This window comes from Oncorhynchus clarkii, chromosome 9 (assembly GCF_045791955.1).
Source record: "Oncorhynchus clarkii lewisi isolate Uvic-CL-2024 chromosome 9, UVic_Ocla_1.0, whole genome shotgun sequence".
NCBI lineage: Eukaryota > Metazoa > Chordata > Actinopteri > Salmoniformes > Salmonidae > Oncorhynchus > Oncorhynchus clarkii.
The window spans coordinates 49517958-49539703 of record NC_092155.1 but is presented as its reverse complement, the minus strand read 5'-3'; the positions used below and the strand labels follow the sequence as shown (position 1 = coordinate 49539703).

At 43.0% G+C, this 21746-nt stretch overlaps 1 protein-coding gene across 4 annotated transcripts; it reads right to left on the bottom strand.

Moving 5' to 3' along the window:
- Window positions 1–5900: 5900 nt before the first annotated feature.
- On the bottom strand, window positions 5901–21250 carry LOC139416462 (methylenetetrahydrofolate reductase (NADPH)-like). 4 transcript variants are annotated; one of them, XM_071165082.1, is made up of 13 exons: window positions 21115–21250; window positions 20429–20558; window positions 19763–20017; window positions 19391–19629; window positions 13646–13756; window positions 12557–12750; window positions 11822–12072; window positions 11374–11508; window positions 10961–11141; window positions 10621–10803; window positions 10085–10186; window positions 9867–9986; window positions 5901–9399 (listed from the first exon to the last, which is right to left on the bottom strand). In XM_071165082.1, the coding sequence occupies exons 3-13, from the start codon at window positions 20011–20013 to the stop codon at window positions 9136–9138; spliced, it is 2031 nt and encodes a 676-aa protein (XP_071021183.1). In that variant the 5' UTR covers window positions 20014–20017; window positions 20429–20558; window positions 21115–21250; the 3' UTR covers window positions 5901–9135. The 4 variants fall into 4 exon arrangements, with proteins under 4 accessions (XP_071021183.1, XP_071021185.1, XP_071021187.1 ...); XM_071165084.1 differs by lacking the exon at window positions 20429–20558 and having other exon boundaries at window positions 21115–21246; XM_071165086.1 differs by lacking the exon at window positions 20429–20558 and having other exon boundaries at window positions 19763–20014; window positions 21115–21135.
- Window positions 21251–21746: the final 496 nt, after the last annotated feature.

Below are 21746 nucleotides of genomic sequence, written 5' to 3'. Positions count from 1 at the left end.
TTGGGGCTCTCGAGTAGTGCATTGATCAACGTACAGCATCTACCAAATAAGATATTTCCCAATGATCCATGTTGATGTGACGTGGTGTGCCCAATGAGAAAGCATTACCCATTGTGACTCCCCTGTGGCTGTATTTTCTATTTAATCAACATTATGAAGATCTTTGTGTTTATCCATCCGATTCTGGTTTTCATAGACCAACAGGCATAACAAAAAACTTTAGAGTATGTGTTGTTCACTCCAGTTTTATCGTGACCCAAAATAGCCCCAGAGGTCTACAGCGAAACTTAATTTGACCTGGCAGCCTCCATATTTAAATGGTATAACTTATACCACTGGACCAAAATAGACTAATGACATCCAGCATGCATAGTTTCTGTCTAGGAATGCAAGGATACATCTACTTTACGTATAGCCTATACTCACTTAACCTCAAAGATCTCCACCAGATCAATATGCAGAACATTTGCAAAATCTATCAAAAATAAGGGGAATGAATACATTACAAGTAGGCACACATTTACTTTAAAAAAAATGTATGATGGACATGCATAAGGAAATGTACTAAACATTTTGTATGAGCCAAATAATTTAAAATGTAATTTTTTGGTGTTTCAAATTCATAATGAATTCATGTTGTAGAGTATGTGTGCTCCCCCTCTACATGGAATTCAGTTAGAAGGCCTATAGGCACCAAGGCCTACTGGGAGTGGCAGAATGGAAGCACACACTAGTTTGACCATACCATGAAATGCTGACCTTTGTTTTTAAAAATTTTAGTTACACCTTAAATCAGAACGTCTCTTTATTTATTGACATTTTTGTAAATGTATGATTTTTCAACTTAAATTCAACTCTGGACATATGTCAAGACGATAATTTCATCATTATGGCTAAAGGATTAGGATGGAAATTGTATTGGGACAATTATATTGGACAGTTTAGCCACTACAACTGCAGCAGTTTAAAGTCAGATGCATCGTCACTGCAGCCAGTTCAGATGCATAATAACTCGAGTTAAATGGAGTAAGTGACCAGTTTAAGGTTTCCGTGTTTAAATAAACCTTTTTGCATTTTCAAGAATGTTGGATATCTGGGACATCCTTTCTTCCAGCCTTAGTCTCTAGGTGATCTTGTACAGTACAGGGGTCTATTCACTGGAAACCAAATGGAAGCAAACAGGCCAAAATGAGGAGGGACAAACCTGAACTTCTCCAATAAGACATGCACATTTTGCTGCAACTTGTTTTTTGTGGCAAAAGGTTTTACGATGGTGTGCACTAATGAATACACCCCAGTACTACATCTACATTTAGAATAATGAACTCTCTGCAGTCCCGTCTGTCTAAAGTTCAAGTCCCCAAAGGTTTAGCTGAGGTATGGGACCGGGAAGTATGACATAAGTATGAGGTAGTCCAATTGCAGCAGAGGGTGCTTCATCGCAAGAGGGGAGTTTTCTACACACAGTGTGAAAGAAGAGCCACGCTGACAGTTTTAGGGTTAGTACCTATAGGCTAGTATAGATCACATTTTGCAAACTCAGCATTGAACAACTGACACTCATAATTCATCCTTTACCAACTGACAACTCCAGGCTAGTATTGGCATGTTTAATGGGTTTCACTGAGTAATGGAAACTGGTGGAACAGACATTTCTTGTGTAATCTTTCCAGGAGACATCTGTCAGTGGGTTCACAGTGAGTTCATGCTTATGTAACATGGTTCCCGGGTTCCCCTCTCCACTATCATGTTCATCTGGTTTCCTAGTACCCTGGGGGTTGGGGTGGGGTGGGGTGGTGGTTACCATATAGGACTTGGTGCAGGTTTCAACATATTTCAAGTATGTGGCCTGCCCCATGCTTTTACACAGAGTGCAAATTATACTGTGACATTCAGGGGCCTCCATTTCTTCCATTGGACCTCCTCTGTGTGCATGTGAAAAGAATGTATGGGCCTAATAGTAGATGTCGTTTAACAGTCGAATGTTTTATTACCTTTTAATTTGTCATGAACACAACCAGTCATGATGTTCTTATTGTCAATCAAATCACGTCAAAAAGAAGGCTACCTACACCTGTTCTTCCACTCCAAAATAATTCCAGCATCCAGAAAGTGTACTGTGCAGTAGCACCATTTAATGGAAAGAGACATCTGTTACAAACCACCAAAAAGTTTAATGACATTCGGCAATTGTCATTGGGTCTACACTCTTGCAGCCTGAATTAAATGATACATCTTGCCGACAAAAGGACCTTTTCTGTAGAAAGAAACATTTGGACACCTGAAAAGGGTTTGTAATACGGGACCAGAGACAGAAGAGGAAGTGAGATATCCCACTCAGTTTATTTCTAGTTCAATGAAAGTCAATGAACTAAGTAGACCAGACCCAGCCCGTAATGCATTGGTGTCTATGGAAGATACACCCAGTAAAACAGACCAGAACAATATATATTTTTTTAAATGGTAAAAGGCCTGAGTGAACCATCTTTGAGAGGACTATCCAGACATGACAAATACAGCCATGGAGAAAATGTTTTTAAACAGTGCACATAGGTAGGGGTGTTTCATTTGGAATAAGCTTTTATTTTAAAGAATTATCACTAGCAGTACAGATAGCATAGATAGATATATATCTATCTTAATTGCAGACTGGTTAAGTTAGAATTATTTGGAGACTCCCCCCAAAGTTAGATGTTGCATTTAGGGGACCTCATGTCTCATTCAGGTGATCTGAGACTCCCCTGGGCCCTCCATAAATCACATTAAGACAGACCCTTTTCCTTGCATGAAGGAATCTTAAGATTAGACCGAATGACTGAGCTTCAGAGTAAGGAGATATCCATTGCCAGGCATAACTGACCTGAGACAGGCTTTCACTATCTAAAACTCAGGGGAAGACTCCTACTACCCCAGAACAGTTGGTCATGTCGGTCTCTTTTGATAAGAGTTCAGCCAAGTAGGTTTCAATTCTGTTATTTTTAGTTTGTTGACTCTGGTGTGGACTCTTGTTTTTGACAGGAGGGGGTTGAATATTTGGATTCTGTGCCACCATGCCTAACAGGGTTCTATTGAAATCATGTTGGCATCTACCAATGGCAGCAATATGGCTTATATTTTAGTCATTTAGCAGACACTCTTTTCCAAAGTGACTTTTGGGAGAAATAAGGGCATCTCGGCAGATTTTCCAACTTCTCGGTTACTGGTCCAACACTCTTAACCATTAAGCTACCTTCCGCCCCTCAGGTGAGGTATACAGTTGAATTTTACATACACTTAGGTTGGAGTCATTAAAACTTGTTTTTCAACCACTCCACAAATTTCTTGTTGAAAAACTATAGGTTTTTGGCAAGTCAGTTAGGACATCTCCTTTGTGCATGATAAAAGTAATTTTTCCAACAATTGTTTACAGACAGATTATTTCACTTATAACTCACTATCACAATTCCAGTGGGTCAGAAGTTTACATACACTAAGATGACTGCCTTTAATGAGCTTGGAAAATTCCAGAAAATGATGTCATGGCTTTAGAAGCTTCTGATTGACTCAAATGATGTCAATTAGCCTATTGGAGGTGTACCTGTGGATGTAGTTCAAGGCCTACCTTCAAACTCAGTGCCTCTTTGCTTGACATCATGGGAAAAATCTAAAGAAATCAGTCAAGACCTCAGAAAAACAATTGTAGACCTCCACAAGTCTGGTTCATCCTTGGGAGAAATTTCCAAACGCCTGAAGGTACCATTCATCTGTGCAAACAATAGTACGCAAGTATACACACCATGGGACCACGCAGCCTTCATACCGCTCAGGAAGGAGACGAGTTCTGTCCCCTAGAGATGAACGAACTTTGGTGCAAAAAGTGAAAATCAATCCCAGAGCAACAGCAAAGGACCTTGTACCTATTTCCTCCAGCATCTTCACAAAAGTATCTATATCCACAGTAAAACAAGTCCTAAAATCGACATAACCTGAAAGGCTGCTCAGCAAGGAAGAAGCCACTGCTCCAAAACCACCATAAAAAAGCCAGACTACGGTTTGCAACTGCACATGGGGACAAATATCATACTTTTTGGAGAAATGTCCTCTGGTCTGATGAAACAAAAATAAAGCTGGTTTGGCCATAATGACCATCGTTATGTTTGGCGGAAAGGGAGGCTTGCAAGCCAAAGAAAACCATCCCAACCGTGAAGCACGGGGATGGCAGCATCATGTTGTGGGGGTGTTTTTCTGTAGGAGGGACTGGTGCACTTCACAAAATAAAATGGCATCATGAGACCGGAAAATTATGTGGATATATTGAAGTGTAACGGATGTGAAATGGCTAGCTTAGTTAGCTGTGCGCGCTAAATAGCGTTTCAATCAGTGACGTCACTTGCTCTGAGACCTTGAAGTAGTAGTTCCCCTTGCTCTGCAAGGGCCGCGGCTTTTGTGGAGCGATGGGTAACGATGCTTCGTGGGTGACTGTTGATGATGTGTGCAGAGGGTCCCTGGTTCGCGCCCGGGTATGGGCGAGGGGACGGTTTAAAGTTATACTGTTACAGAAGCAACATCAAGACATCAGTGAGGAAGTTAAAGCTTGGTCGCCAATGGGTCTTCCAAAGTTGTGGCAAAATGGAGGACAACAAAGTCAAGGTATTGGAGTGGCCATCACAAAGCCCTGACCTCAATCCTATAGAAAATTTGTGGGCAGAACTGAAAAAGCATGTGCGAGCAAGGAGGCCTGCAAACCTGACTCAGTTACACCAGCTCTGTCAGGAGGACGGGGCCAAAATTCACCCAATTTACTGTGGGAAGCTTGTGGAAGGCTACCCGAAACAATTGACCCAAGTTAAACAATTTAAAGTCAATGCTACCAAATACTATTTGAGTGTATGTAAACTTCTGACCCACTGGGAATGTGATGAATAAAATAAAAGTTGAAATAAATAATCCACTGTTATTCTGAGACAGGGAATTTTTATAGGATTTAATGTCAGGAATGGTGAAAAATTGAATTTTAAATGTATTTGGCTAAGGTATGTAAACTTCTGACTTCAACTGTACATTTGAACATAACTTAATGCTTAGACTCCAGGCAAGTGCAGTACATTTTATGTAGGTTATAGGCCAGCAGGCTCAAGAGATAAGTTGTTCCAATGTATGCAGTGGGATATGGTTTGACTTCACATCGGCCACAGGGGCAGTGATACATCTGTCTAGAAGGATCATCCAATCCCTTTCTGACAAGTCACAGGCTTATGTTCCAAGGGGAAATCCCTAATTTGTGCCATCAGGTGGTGAGATCCCATGGACTTTGTACTAACCGTTATCATGCAAAAAGGTATAGCTGAGTAAACCAGTGGTTCCCAAATTGTAGAGCATGGTGGTCCCCGCTCCGCAACCCCACACCAAAAAAAAGTTGGTCAGTCTAGCTTTAAAAACTTACTCTTGAAAGTTATAATAGAATGCACGAGGTGCAATTACAAAATTGAGAGCCATTTATAACTAGCCCAGGTCAGTTGACGGTTTTAGAATATTTTTTTGTTTGTTTTGCCGATAGTGATAAAAATGTGAACTCAAATATCACATGAATACACATTAGACATGGCAAAATGTATAGAAATGCAAGAAAACGTGCTTTAAAAACACAAAATATTATTTGCACCCAAGACAAAATGTGTAGAATTGCAGTAAATAAGCGTCACATGTGCTAAATGTTCTCCACCAACAAGAGTGGTATGAACAGTTTGTCTCCAGAACAGTGTTTGTGCCCATAGAAATAAAAATGGGGTGTGCGCACAAAGGGGGCACAGGATGTTCTCCAATACTGGAAGAAGTGAAAAGGCTTGGGAACCCCTGGTGTAAACCACCATGTATGTACACATCAGGGAGAAAACAATTAAATGAATCACACATTGTGCTGGTGGCAATTGAGCATAGCAACATGTAAAGTATGCTTGTTTTTTAATTGACGTTGCACAACGGTAATAAATATAAAACAGAGAAAGACAAAATATAAAAGCAGTGAGGTCACTGCTTAAATGCTTGTTAGTTAAGGCCTCAGGTGACATCTTAGCAGCAGCTCATAGTGTGTATCATTTTCAATTATTGTCTATGGCAGATTACAATGGTAATCACAAATCAAGTCTGTCGATGCTTGTGTGTTCTGGTAACCCTGACTCGTCAGGAGAAATATCCTTGTATTTCTCAATTGAAACTTTGGTTTAAAAGAGAGTTTAGTCTTATGAAATGCTCTAGTCTACAGCGCTTAAATTCACATAATGAATAACAGTTTCCAATATACCACCGTTCTCACCCTCCTCTCACCCTCAAGTACATACATGACCAAAAGCATGTGGACACCTGCTCATCGAACATCATTCCAAAATCATGGGCATTAATATGGTGTTGGTCCCCTCTTTGCTGCTATAACAGCCTCCTCTTCTGGGAAGGCTTTCCACTAGATGTTGGAACATTGCTGCAGGGACTTGCTTCCATTCAGCCACAAGAGCATTAGTGAGATTGGGCACTGATGTTGGTCGATTAGGCCTGGCGTGCAGTCGGCGTTCCAATTCATCCCAAAGGTGTTCGATGGGGTTGAGGTCAAGGCTCTGTGCAAGCAAGTTCTTCCACACAGATCGAGAAACCATTTCTGTACGGACCTCGCTTTCTAGCATCCCCCATTGTCACGTTGAAACAAAGTTGGATGCAAAGAATTGTCTAGAATGTCATTGTATACTGTAGCGTTAAGATTTCCCCTTCACTGGAACTAAGGGGCCTAACCAAACCATGAAAAACAGCCCCAGACAATTATTCCTCCACCAAACGTTACAGTTGGCACTATAGATTGGGGCACATAGCGTTCTCCTGGTATCCGCCAAACCCAGATTCGCCCGTTGGACTGCCAGATGGTGAAGTGTGATTTATCACTCCAGAGAACGTATTTCCACTGCCCCAGTCCAATGACGGCGAGCTTTACACAACTCCAGCCAACACTTCACATTGCACAGGGTGATCTTAGGCATGTGTGCGACTGCTCGGCAATGGAAACCCATTTCATGAAGCTAGAAGTAGTTTGGAAAATGGTAGTGAGTGTTGCAACCGAGGATTGATGATTTCTACACGCTATGTGCTTCAGCCCTCGGCAGTCGCGTTGTGTGAGCTTATGTGGCCTACCACTTCGCGACTGAGACATTTCCATTGCACAACAACAGCACTTACAGTTGACCGGGGCTGCTCTAGCAGGGTAGAAATTTGACAAAATTACTTGTTGGAAAGGTGGCAATCTATCACGATGCCACTTTGAAAGTCGCGGAGCTCATCGGATTTTATACACATGTCAGCAAGGGGTGTGGCTGAACTAGCCGAATCAACTACTTTGAAGGTGTCCACATACGTTTAGATAGATACACCAAACACACAATTAAAATGGTTTAAAAATTACAAAACGTTTCCCTGTGTTACAATGCAGTCAGAAAGTATTCAGACCCCTTGATTTTCCCACATTGTTACAGCCTCATTCTAATTGATTAAATTGTTTTTTTTCCCCATCAATCTACACACAATACCCCATAATGACAAAACATTTTATTTTTCTCAAAATTAAAAATATATATAAGTTCAGACCCTTAATTCAGTATATTGTTGAAGTACCTTCGGCAGCGATTACAGCCTCGAGTCTTCTTGGGGATGACGCTACAAGCGTGACACACCTGTATTTGGGGAGTTTCTCCCATTCTTCTCTGCAGATCCTCTCAAGCTGTCAGGTTGGATGGGGTGCGCCGCTGCACAATCATTTTCAGGTCTCGCCAGAGATGTTCGATCGGGTTCAAGTCCGGGCTCCGGCTGGGCCACTCAAGGACATTCAAAGACTTGTCCTGAAGCCACTTCTGCATTGTCTTTGCTGTGTGCTTAAGGTCATTGTCCTGTTGTGAAGGTTCACCTTCATCCCAGTCTGAGGTCCTGAGCGCTCTGGACCAGGTTTTCATCAAGGATCTCGCTCTACTTCGCTCCGTTCATCTTTCCCACGACCCTGACTAGTCTACCAGTCCCTGCCACTGATAACCATCCCCACGGCATTAGGCTGTCACCATGCTTCACCGTAGGGATGGTGCCAGGTTTCCTCCAGACGTGACGCTTGGCATTCAGGCCTAACAGTTCAATCTTGGTTTTATCAGACAATATAATCTTGTTTCTCATGGTCTGAGAGTCCTTTAGGTGCCTTCTGGCAAACTCCAATTGGGCTGTCATGTGCCTTTTACTGAGGAGTGTCTTCTGTTTGGCCACTCTACCATAAAGGTCTGATTGGTGGAGTGCTGCAGAGATGTTTGTCCTCCTGGAAGGTTCTCCAATTTCCAGAGGAACTCTGACAGAGTGACCGTCGGGTTCTTGGTCACCTCCCTGACCAAAGCCTTCTTCCCCAATTGCTCAGTTTTGCCAGACGCCCAGCCCTAGGAAGAGTCTTGGTGGTTCCAAACTTCTTCCATTTAAGAATGATGGAGGCCACTTGGGAACCTTCAATACTGCAGACATTTTTTTGGTACCATTCACCAGATCTGTGCATCGACACAATCCTGTCTCAGAGCTCTACGGACAATTCCTTCGACCTCATGGCCTGGTTTTTGTTCTGACATGCAGTCAACTGTTGGACCTTATTTAGATGGGTGTGCCTTTCCAAATCAAGTTGTAGAAACATCTCAGGGATGATAAATGGAAACAGGATGCACCAGAGGTCAATTTCAAGTCTCAACACAAAGGGTCTTATGTAAATAAGGTATTTCAGTTATTTTGTTTATAAATTTGCTAATATTTTTTAAATCATGTTTTTGCTTTGTCATTATGGGGTATTGTGTGTAGATTGATTAAATACAAAAAAAGGATAATCCATTTTAGAATAATCCAGTAACGTAACAAAATGTTGAAAAAGTGAAAGGGTCTGAATTGCTTTCCAAATGCACTGTATTCATTCACTGAAGTACCTCTTGATTAAGATCCATCCTCCAGATAATATACATCTTTTTTTTTTAAGTATATTTTTAAAAGTATATACTGTATGGTATAATACTGTAGTTAAGTACTTTGTGGTGTTTGTTGAGTGAAAAGTTATCGAAAGCAGCACCAAAGAAAAAAAAGTTGCTCAGTTGGTGGCTATCGCCATGGTTACTTTCCAGGTTGTTCCTTGTCGGATTGCTCATCGTTGGGTTGCTCTGCAGGTTGCTCCGCGGGTTGCTCCTCCGGGGGGTTGTCAAGCAGCTCAAACATATCATCGATGACCTGCCACAAGCAGTTGTCCAAAGGGAAGTCGTTGTCCACCAGGTTGACAAGGAAGTAGTTGTCGTGGATATACTTGATGATCATACGTGATGGGGACTCGTCTTCGTACAGCTTGGCCCACTGCTCGATCCACAGGGCAAAGGCCTCGTCCTATTAAAAGAACGCGAGAACAATTAACTCAACACATTCCAGAAGGGGGGGGGGGGGGGGTGTTCAGGCGTGGTGCTAAAGATTAATCTTTACAGCTCTGGTAACTGATACAGCTTGCTGATGAAGTTACACACAAAATTCTGGTTTTGAAAAGGCTTCACGGGAGGTTGTGTCAAACGCTCAAGCTCATAAAGATGTGGAGGGTTCAAAACTGTACTTCAAATACCATACTCCACTAAAATCTCTTTAAAATGTTAGAGAACTAAATGACAACCATTCCACGAACTCATCTGAGTCATGGGCACAGTCCACAACCAGAAACAACTCCGAGCACACTCCATCTTGCTGATAGGCGTTTTCACTGAACTGCTTACACCTATCCAGTTGCTGTATATCTACACAAGTGCATAGAGGGTAATGTTCCTGGAAGGGGCCCAGTAGGTTAATGAGATGACCTTTGACCTTACCTTCCAGTACAAGAAGCTGACTGGATCCACCACGGTGGGCTGGACAATCTCCCTGCCGGGGAAGATGCCCCATGTCACAGCGTTGGGTTGCATGTCATGGGCGTTTGTAGTATTCTGACCCTGTAGATGGATACAAAAATCAGCCAGTAGATCATTCTAGCAAACTGTTCCAATTCACAAAATATGTGTAGATGTAATGCCTGTAGTTGAGAACTTACGTGAACGTTGACGATGTGGTAGTTGACGCGAGGCTCGTACTTCTTTAGCACTTTGAGGAGAGCGGTGACATTTTCGCTTGAGGTGAAAAATTCCAGATAAGCCTGTTGGATTTGTAAATGTGGCACAGTATAAGGTTCATGTCATCTCATGATTGGTATGCATGTGATACAAGAACTGTTAAGTTTGAAAAACCTTCACTGCCGATCAACAATACCACAACAGACTGATTTATTCATGCACTTTCATTTCTAGGAAAGATTGTGAATCAACCTACTCTCAATAACATAAGATAAACTGTGACTGCCTTAATTTTGCTAAACCAGTAGTAATCCTTGATAATTCTAAAGGATTTATGGGTATTTCTAAATAGTGTTCCAAGTGTACCTGCCCACTCCTTTTACTAGGCCTACCTTGTTCTTTTTGGGAAAACGTTACTTTAAGCATGCAGGTACAGTAATATAAGCATGTATGAGCCTTTATATAATAAGACATAATTGGTCATCCCCACAACCAAACCACAGACGCCGAACTTTACCTTCTGGAAGACGTAGCCACCAGGGGGGCCCCAGCCCACGATGGGGTCTGAGGAGGGCTTGCCGTTGATGCTGGGCTGGGAGTTGATGGTGAGGACTCCCCTGCGGTTTACCTTGTCCAGCTCGTCCTTCAGCAAGTTGGTCTCCGGGGCCAGCGGGTCGTCATTCCACGGCAGACACATTACCTAGAAGACGAGAGGTCAGGAGACATCAGCCGAGCAAAGCGCAAGTCAAGGGTTTAGGTTCTTGTTTTAAGTGGTTGTCATAATGCACATGGTTGTATTTATGAGGCGCCTAATGAAAGAAAGTTTTCACGCCAAAGTGTAGAGGTCAAGGTGTCACCTTGTGTCCGGCAACATTGGGCTGGGCTGTGATGTAGCTGGTGAAGACCTCGTAGACGCTCTGCTCGCTGGTCAGCTCCTCGCCCCACATCTTCAGCAGGGCGTCCTTGGACGACTTACTCTTAAGGTAGAACAGGTAGTAATCATTGAGTTCACCAAAGGCCGGAGATGACGAGTTTCCCCTGAAATAACACAGAGCCAAGTTGACAAGACCTGGGGGCATTGCCTGTTCACTGATTATACAGTACTATACAGTACATGTTATACATCCCTGATTCACATCACAGTATAGCTTGGCTCAGTCCAGTAGTGTGAAAAGGCCTTGAATCAACAACATAATTTACACCCACAAACTAGCCAAGGTGAGAAATTGTGGCCACAAACTTTCTGAAGTTTTTCTCCAGCTTTGCTCACCATCGTCCATTGGGGAAGTCATCCCAGTCCTGTGTTCTGTAGATATAGCTCTTGGGTCTGGAGGCCCAGAAAATGGGCCGCACGTCCTCCACTTTGCGTTTGGGGTGAGCGCTCACCGCCCAGGGGAGTGTCCGCCTGGCAATCCAAGTAGACCCCAAACCCTCCATCAGTACTAGGAACAGGCAAGACAGCGCGTATTCCATTCTAACACCTAGCCTGTTAGAAATTACTTCACATGGTGAAATCTTTGTTAAATGTTCCAGGTCTAATGAAAGTGCTGTAATACACACATGATTACAAAATGGTACCCACACTACGTGTGAAAACATGACAGCTCAGAAGTCGAACATGCCATTAGTTTTAGGTTTTCCCCCTAAATACTGGGTAAGCTAAATCAAGCGCAACCTAAAGTGTTTGAAAGATAACCAATCTAGCGCAATTGACAGACCTGGGGTCCTCGATCCACAGGCCCAGCTGCCGCAGTACCTCCATGGTGGCTACCTCGCGGTTCAGCGTGTAGAAGTGGAGGCCCGGCACCTCGCCGCTCTCCAGCAGCACGCGGCACATGCCCACAGCCTGCTCAATGCCGTAGTTGCGGATGGCCGCATCGTTGTCCTTGATGGGCTCGATGACCTGCATGATCTCCTCGGGCACCTCCAGCTTGGACAGTTTGACCAGCTGCCTCAGAGACTGGTAGCCCTGGAAAACAAATCCTACTGGTTCAGGTACTGACAGAAAAACAAAATGTAAAGAGCAAATGTCTCCATACAACTGATGTACTCTCACATTGCAGACACACTTAAGACAACGAAAAATAACTAATGACACACGTCACGGTGGGAGTGATACACTTCTGTATCGACTGGCATCAATGTAGAATTGATAAAAATTCCAAGGGACAATGGTCCAATTATGAGAAAAAAATTGTTTTGAATAGCACTGAGCGTACTTGGTCATTTGTTACATCTTTGCTATCACATTAGAAAGAATGTTCTGTTCAAAAAGACTACCCCTCCCTTTAAACCTTTGACAAATGTAGCCTTTGATCACTCCACACACAAACATAACATGTTTTTGTCATTTAGTAGACGCTCTTATCCAGAGCAACTTACAGTAGTTAGTGCATTTATTTACATCCCCCCCACCCACCTGACCCCCAGTTTAGGCCCATATCCAACAGTACCTGGATAGGGAAGATGCCTGGTAGGATGGGGCAGGTGATTCCTATGGCCCTGCAGTCTCTGACAAACTTGAGGAAGGTGTCAGCCCGGAAAAAGAGCTGGGTGATGATGAAGTCGGCGCCAGCGTCCACTTTTTCCTTCAGATGTCTCAGGTCCTCGTCGTAGCTCTCCGCCTCCGGGTGGCCAGTGGGGTAGCCTGCCACAATGAAAGGGTTTTAATGCTCAGTGTGTGTGTGTGTGTGTGGTGGTCACATTTGTGACCAGTTTCAAGAAGCTAGGCATACATGTCACACGTCACTACCTCACAGGAGATGCATTTTACAAAACATGTTTTTTTTGGCAGAATTGCCTTCTGGAACGTGTGAACTTTCATGTGCCTTATTAACAAACTTGTATGCCATCTGTAAATAAGATGTTTTTATTACGAGCCTATTTGGTTTAGCCACGGAAAGATACAGGAACTTACCCGCTAGCCATGATTGGCTGAGATAATGGATGGGCTGGACATGCCCGAGAGAGGAGTTTGGATTGTCTGCCATGTAGCATGCTTCGGCCTATAACATGAGTTGCTCAGTATATGTGGATAATCCTTCCTACTGTGGCATTTTTTTTGAAAGATATCATGAAGAACTGAAAGTGTTGCATTGCGGCCCTGAAGTTAATAGCTACTACTTTGATGGACATGCCATTATGTCTCTCTAGGACTAATCAAAATATTAATCAGACTATGAAAAAAAATCCCTGATTAGGGGGGGGGGGGAAGAATCATTGAAGTCTTCCCCCATCACTGTCATCAGAAGAAACGTCAATTAACAGTATTGTCACAGAAGAAGTTGACAGATTTTTGCAATCAGTGGAATGCACGGTGGAAACAGAGAGAGATGTATACGGGTAGCTACAATTTTCAGATATTAGTTACTCATTGTCAGAAAGCCATTTCTCATTGCAAGTTAAAGCCTACTGTTAGGAGGGTGTGAACGATGCTGAATCGGCGTAGACAAAGAGCTCTCCAGTATGTGTACCAAAACATTCAGGAGGGCCAGTTTCTCAAAAGTGGGGATAAAAATAAATACACTTTGCTTCAAACGTACCGGCAACACAGATGTCAAAGTAGTCATCAAACTCGCAGCGTATGTGTTTGACTAAGTCTGTGGCGTAGTTGAAGCCCGCTTCTTCCTCTTCCCAGTCAGCCCCCATAGGATCTATAAAGAGATCAGGAAAACATGGTGTTTACTGGGAATTTGTTACAATGAGTCCTAGCTAGTTAGCCAAGACTCTTGAAAAAGACACGTCATCTCAATGAGAAAAACCTGGATAAATAAGGTTCACTCAGACTCGGCGATATGTGACCACGAGCATAAATGCAAACCAAGAATATTGAAGAGTGAATGATGCAAGAGGCTCCAATGCGAGTGACAGGACGAGAGCTTGAGCAGCAATGTGAAGATCTTGCCGAGTGAGAGTGATGCAACAGGCTGCAATCATGCATTCAAACAGAAACTTCTCTCCAAAATATCAGGGTGACCCTCAAAACACACAAACATTCCTACAAATGGACCAACCTTGCTGTGTAAAAGTTGTCCCTAGGATCAGCTCACCCTCCCCAAATCCTAACAATAACAATTAAAAGTGGAACTGACAGCATTTTAGCAACATAAAATCTTATTCAAATCTGTTCACGTTAAGCTTTTTTTTGGTACTATTCTGAGAAGTGAGCACTGATATGGTAATTTTTCACAATGTTTGAAATTGACAGTAAGGCATGTGTGAAAATTCTAGAGCGATAGAGTGGGAAAGCGACCGTTCATTTCACAATTCATAAGGTACTTAAGTAAATAAAACGTCAGTCTTGTTCAGGAGCCAATCAGAGCTACAGTAGGCCTATATGCAAATAAGTATTTTGCCACATGGCCTGCCATCATTCACTTTGAAGTGGACTGTTTGTCTAACGGCAGTAGCAACAGCGCAACTTTAGATCATTAGAAAGTGTTCACAAAAAGCCACAAAATACACCTGAAAGTATTAAGACAGGTCGATTGAGATTTTTTTAATGCACACACACATTCAAAAGTTTGGGGTCACTTAGAAATGTCCTTGTTTTAGAAAGAAAAGCACATTTTTTTTGTCCATTAAAATAACTTAACATTTTTTTTTAGAAATACAGTATAGACATTGCTAATCTTGTAAATGACTACTGTAGTTGAAACAGCAGATTTTTTTAATGGAATATCTACATAGGCACACAGAGGCCCATTATCAGCAACCATCAAGAACCCATAAATTTGCCCATCTTTAGACTAGTTGAGTATCTGGAGCATCAGCATTTGTGGGTTTGATTACAGGCTCAAGATGGCCAGAAACAACATCAGGAAGTCCAGGATCCAGTTGCAGAGGGAGGTGTTTAGTCCCAGGATCCTTAGCTTAGTGATAAGCTTTGAGGGTACTATGGTGTTGAACGCTGAACTGTAGTCAATGAATAGCATTCTCACGTAGGTGTTCCTTTTGTCCAGGTGGGAAAGGGCAGTGTGGAGTGCAATTGAGATTGCATCATCTGTGGATCTGTTTTGGCGGTATGCAAATTGGAGTGGGTCTAGGGTTTCTGAGATAATGGTGTTGATGTGAACCATTACTAGCCTTTCAAAGCACTTCATGGCTACGGACGTGAGTGCTACGGGTCTGTAGTCATTTAGGCAGGTTGCCTTCGTGTTCTTGGGCACAGGGAATATGGTTGTCTGTTTGAAACATGTTGGTATTACAGACTCGGACAGGTTGAAAATGTCAGTGAAGACACCTGCCAGTTGGTCAGCACATGCCCAGAGCACACGTCCTGGTAATCAGTCTGTCCCCGCGGCCTTGTGAATGTTGACCTGTTGAAAAGGTCTTACTCACGTTGGCTACGGAGAGCGTGATCACACAGTCGTCTGGGGCACCTGATGCTCTCATGCATGCCTCAGTGTTGCTTGCCTCAAAGCGAGCATAGAAGTGATTTAGCTCGTCTGATAGGCTCGTGTCACTGGGCAGCACGCGGCTGTGCTTCCCTTTGTAGTCTGTAATGATTTGCAAGCCCTGCCACACAAGACGAGCGTCAGTGCCGGTGTAGCACGATTCAATCTTAGCCCTGTATTGGCGCTTTGCCTGTTTGATGGTCCGTCGGAGGGCATAGCGGCATTTCTTATAAGCTTCCGGGTTAGAGTCCCACTCCTTGAAAGCGGCACCTCTACCCTGTAGCTCAGTGCGAATGTTGCCTGTAATCTATGGCTTCTGGTTGGGGTCACTGTGGGGGACGACATCCTCAATGCACTTATTGATAAAGCCAGAGACTGATGTGGTGTACTCCTCAATGCCATCGGAAGAATCCCGGAACATGTTCCAGTCTGTGATAGCAAAACAGTCCTGCAGTTCAGCATCTGCTTCATCTGACCAATTTAAAAAACATGTTTGTATTAAATAGGCCGAGTCACTAGTGCTTCCTGCTTTAACATTTTGCTTATAAGCAGGAGGATATAATTGTGGTCAGATTTACCAAATGGAGGGCGAGGGAGAGCTTTGTATGTGGAGTACAGGTGATCTAGAATGTTTGGTTGCACATTTAACATGTTGATAGAAATTAGGTAAAACTGATTTAAGTTTCCCTGCATTAAAGTCCCCGACCACTAAGAGCGCCACCTCTGGGTGAGCGGTTTCCTGTTTGCTTATTTCCTTATACAGCGGACTGAGTGCAGTCTGTTGTGGTAAATAAATAAACAGCCACGAAAAGTATAGATGAAAACTCTTGGCAAATAGTGTGGTCTACAGTTTATCATGATACTCTTACTTCAGGCAAGCAAAATCTATTGACTTCCTTAGATTTCGTGCACCAATGGTTTACAAATATGCAGACCCCCCCCCACCCCCCCGTCTTACCGGAGTGTGCTGCTCCATCTAGCCGGTGCAGCGTATATCCCGCTAGCTGAATATCACTATCATTCAGTCACGATTCTGTGAAACTTAAGACGTTACAGTTTTGATGTCCAGTTGGTAGTATATTCACACTTGTACCTCATCTAATTTATTGTCCAATGATTGTACGTTGGCAAGTAATATTGACGGTAACGGCAGCGTTCCCACTCGCCTTCTGCGGATCCTTACGAGGCACCCCACTGTGTCCTCTGTACCTGCTTCTCTTTCCTCTTGCCAACGATGGGGATGTTGGCCTTTTCGGGTGTTAAGTACATCCTGTGCTTCCTGAATAAAAATATATATATTTATTTGTCTAATCCGAGGTGAGGGATGGCTGTCCTGATATCCATAAGCTATTTTTGCAGTAAGATACGGTGGCAGTAACATTATGTACAAAAAAAACACACAAAAAAAAAACGAAGTAAAAAAATACACACGATAGCACAATTAGTTAGGCGCCCGTTATACTGCTTCCATTTCTTCCGGCGCTACTCTATAAAGACCCTTCTCCCCCGATTGCTCTGTTGGCTGGGCAGCTAGCTCTAGGAAGAGTCTTGGTGCTTACAAACTTCTTCCATTTAAGAATAATGGAAGCCACTGTGTCCTTGGGGACCTTCAATTATGCTGAGATGTTCGCGTCCTCCCCAGATCGGTGACACCACACAATCCTGTCTGAGCTCGACGGATAATTCCTTCCACTTCATGGCTTGGTTTTTGCGCTGAAATGCACTGTCAACTGTGGGACCTTTATAGACAGGTGTGTGTGCCTTTCCAAATCATGTCCAAGCAATTGAATTTACCAAAGTTGGACTCCAATCAAGATGTAGAAACATCAAGGATGATTATTGTAAAAACAGGATGCACCTGAGCTCAATTTCAAATCTAAGGAAAGGGTCTGAATACTTATTTAAATAAAGGTACCTTTTAGTTGTAATAAAATTGCAAAACATTCTAAAAACCTGTTTTTGCTTTGTCATTATGGGGTACTGTGTGTAGATTGAGGAAGAAAACATTTAATTAATTTTAGAATAAGGCTGTAACGTAACAAAATGTGGAAAAAGTCAAGGGGTCTGAGTACTTTCCGAATGCACAGTACCAGTAAGAAGTTTGGACACTCCTACTCATTCACTATTTTCTACATTGTAGAATAGTGAAGCTATGGAAAAACACATATGGAATCAAGTAGTAAGCAAAAGCGTTGAAAAATCAAACTAAATTTTACATTTTAGATGATTCTTCAAAGTAGCCACCCTTTCCCTTGACAGCTTTGCACACTCTTGGCATTCTCTCAACCAGCTTCATCTGGAATGCTTTTCCAACAGTCTTGAAAGAGTTCCCACATATGCTGAGCACTTGTTGGCTGCTTTTCATTCACTCTGCGGTCCAACTCATCCCAAATCATCTCAATTGGGTTGAGGCCAGGTCATCTGATGCAGCACTCCATCACGCTCTTGGTCAAATAGCCCTTACACAGCCTGGAGGTGTGCTGGGTCATTGTCCTGTTGAAAAACAGTACCACTAAGCCAAACCAGATGGGATGGCGTATTACTGCAGAATACTGTGGTAGCCATGCTGGTTAAGTGTGCCTTGAATTCTAAATAAATCACCAGCAAAGCATCCCCACCTCCATGCTTCACAGTGGGAACCACACATGCCGAGATCATCCGTTCACCTACTCTGCGTCTCACAAAGACACGGAGGTTGGAACCAAAAACAACCTCAAATTTGTTCTCATCAGACCAAAGGACAGATTTAGGACAGGTCTAACATCCATTGCTAGTGTTTCTTGGCCAAAGCAAGTAAGTATCTTCTTATTGGTGTCCTTTAGTAGTGGCTTCTTTACAGCAATTCGACCATGAAGACCTGATTCACGCAGTCTCCTTTGAACAGTTGATGTTTAGAGGTGTCTGTTACTTGAACTATGTGAAGCATTTATTTAGGCTGCAATTTGAGGCTGGTAACTCTCATGAACTTATCCTCTGCAGCAGAGGTAACGGTCTTCCTTTCCTGTGGTGATCCTCATGAGAGAGCTTGATGGTTTTTGCAACTGCACTTGAAGAAACTTTCAAAGTTCTTGAAATGTTCCGCATGGACATTCCTGCAGTCAGCATGCTAATTGCACCCTCCCTCAAAACTTGAAGACATCTGTGGCATTGTGTTGTGTGACAAAACGGCACATTTTAGAGTGGCATTTTATTGTCCCCAGCACAAGGTGCATTTGTGTAATGATCATGCTGTTTAATCAGCTTCTTGATATGCCACACCTGTGAGTTGAATGGATTATCTTGGCAAAGGAGAAATGCACACTAACAGAGATGTAAACAAATTTGTGCACAAAATTTGACAGAAATAAAAACTGTGCATATGGTACATTTCTGGAATATTTTATATCAGCTCCTGAAACACGAGAGCAACACTTTACATGTTGCATTTATATTTTTGCTCAGTATACATAATTTAGCCTATTTGCCATGTCATGCCTCTTGCTATTTTGATTGTATTGACATGCACAGCCTTTGATACATTTGTAGTTTTTTGTAAACCACAGCTGGCCTGCTAGACAAACTGATAGCAATATTTGTTGGACTACCAAGAATAGTATTGGTGAATTAGCTAATTAATCATGCATTGAAATGCATCGATCTATTCTGCCAAAAATGCCTTCCTCTACATCATGAAATTTTGAGTAAACTAGAACCACATTATTTTTTATTTCTCAAGTCAGTTTTGTAGAATAAACAACGAATTTGATATATTTGACTGATATGAATGTCGGTTTCAGAGCTGCAAAGTAATTAAAACGCTGTCAGTTCCACTTTAAGAAAATAAAAGTGAAAACCGACCTTAGAACTGGGTCTGGGTACAATGTCACCCTAGTCCATGCAAAAAGGCCCTACCTCCTCTTAGAGCCATGATGTTCTTCAGGCCAAGGCGTTTGGCTTTGCTCAGGTACCCAGTGATCTTCTCTTTGGTCTGGTTGCAGCAGGTCAGGTGCAGGATGCTCTCCAGGCCACAGTAGTTGACCGCTGTGCTGGCGATCATCATGGAGGAGGTCTCCTTGTCCGAACCCGGGTCCCCTGCCGGATGCCAGGTAACGTCTATGAACAGGGGCCCCCCTGAGCCCATGCGATCAAATCTGAATTGGGATAAATGGAAGAGAAATTTGCATTGACTAGCAGGTGATACATTTCAACAGGTGATAGTTTTCAAACTCAAAACTAAGTGCTGAGTTACTAGAACAAGCCAAAGCCAAAGCTTATGCTACATACCTAGAGATGAGGTTGACAGCTCCACTTGCAGTGCGAGGAGGGAAGAACTCGAGGGAAAACCAGTGGTCGCCCGACTCCGTCCGGCGGCGCATCTTGTCCCGTAGCCTGTCCGTGCGGTCGGTGTCCAACACCGGCGTCGAGGAGCGAGAGCTTTCCTTGGAACTCTCGCAACCGCTGTTGCTCGCGCCACTTGAGTCGCTTTTGCTGCATGTTCGCCATGTGTCTTCGACTCTCTGCACTTGATTCACCATGCTGCTACAGCCAAAAAGTGTTTGAGGTTTGGGAGTCAAACTATCACGAGTTAGCTTACACTGAAGTTCTCTCTCTCACTCACACACACACACTGAAGTTCTCTCTCTCACTCACTCACACACACTGAAGTTCTCTCTCACTCACACACACACACTGAAGTTCTCTCTCTCACTCACTCACACACACTGAAGTTCTCTCTCTCACTCACTCACACACACACACGTCGCTCGCACACGGGCGAAAACATGTGAAACTGAAAGACACGCTAGCCAGCATGTATTACTGTTAGCTAGCTAGCTAACGTTATCCACTGAACAGAATAAACAAAGCAGCTAACGTTACAAAGATGTTAGCTAGCTAGTTAACGTGAGCAATCATGCACAACATTCGGCAACAAATGCATAACTAACTTACCCGTTTCTCTCAATTCTTTCACAAAATATTTTGCAGGCGTAACGTTAGCTAAATATTCTCACAGGCTCGCCTGCTTTGTGAGCTGCTACAACGTGCGACTGGTCTTATATTCCTCGTCCTGCTCCAGCGTCTGGGCAGAGGGGGAGATAGCCGATTAAACGAAACTCCATGATTTACAATGGAGTTGAGAAGTGCAGGAGTACTGGAGCTCCGGCATCACATAATGAGGTGTTTTATTTCAGTGCTCAAACAATAGCCCAATTAAACACGAGTCACGACTTTGTTATGTGTGCTAATCTTTGGGTGCTTAAATAAGTCGTTTTAAAACAAAAATACAATTTTATGTGAGGTCAGAGCTCCAGTCCACTCACACTACTTATCGCACAACTGCATCGTAATCGTTGAGTTTAGTCGGCTAAAAGGGGGAGACAGACGATGACTATGAAAAAATACGCCTCGATCACACCGAAAGTGTTTGACGTTTTGGTACATACATGTCGAATGTGTTGCAGTGCGTTATGTGTGGTGCATAGTTGGATTTATCGAACGTATGCATCACATTGTGTGCATAGATGGAATGACAAATAATGGTAGCAGATGTTGCATATCATTTTTGCACTGCAGGTGTGATCGAGCCGTTAGACAGCTCTGCACATGTTAATGTCAAAATATTTGAATTTACTAACCAAATATGGAGTTTGGCTGAGCAATTATCTTCATTTACTGCGGTCACGCCCGGTATGTACTTCCAAAAAAAGGTATAAATAATGATGTACAAGCAACCGGAAACAATGTCTTGTCTGGAATTATGTAGTGTCTTGTCTGGAATTATGTAGTGTTTTTGACCAAGTGCGCATGCGCCAAATCACTCATTATTGACAGGTAGGCTGATCCAGCAGCAGTATAGTCAAAACCAGCAGTATGAGCATGAAGGTAGGCAGAAACTGCTTCTGAAAACGTCAGTTTGTCACTTTCACGAGGTTGGAGTAGTGTTTAACTACTTAAGACATTGGACAGTGGCGATTTTAGCATGAATCTTGGTGGCGCAAAAAAAAAGTGGGATGCATGCCAGCAAAGCCACTACACAACACAACACAACACTAAACAATACATTCATTGCACTAAAACTGTGCCCACAAGCTGTTAAGGCCTACATAAAGCTGTCCCAACAGCAGAGTCACAACACCTTACCACTGCAAAACCTGGCTCTAAAACAGATTATAGGCTATTTGTGCACCACCAAGTTAGAACAGTAGGCGAAATTAAGAGGTGAAAATAGACCAAATGATTAGGGTGAGGCACATTGAACGCCGTGTGG

Excerpts from the sequence above, each read along its gene's own strand:
- LOC139416462 (XM_071165082.1), bottom strand. The coding sequence starts at position 20,013 with ATGGTGAATCAAGTGCAGAGAGTCGAAGACACATGGCGAACATGCAGC. Across the intron at positions 11,142-11,373 it reads GACTTCCCCAATGGACGATG|GGGAAACTCGTCATCTCCGG; the intron begins GTGAGCAAAGCT and ends GTGTTATTTCAG. Across the intron at positions 9,987-10,084 it reads ACCACATCGTCAACGTTCAC|GGTCAGAATACTACAAACGC; the intron begins GTAAGTTCTCAA and ends ATCCATCTACAG.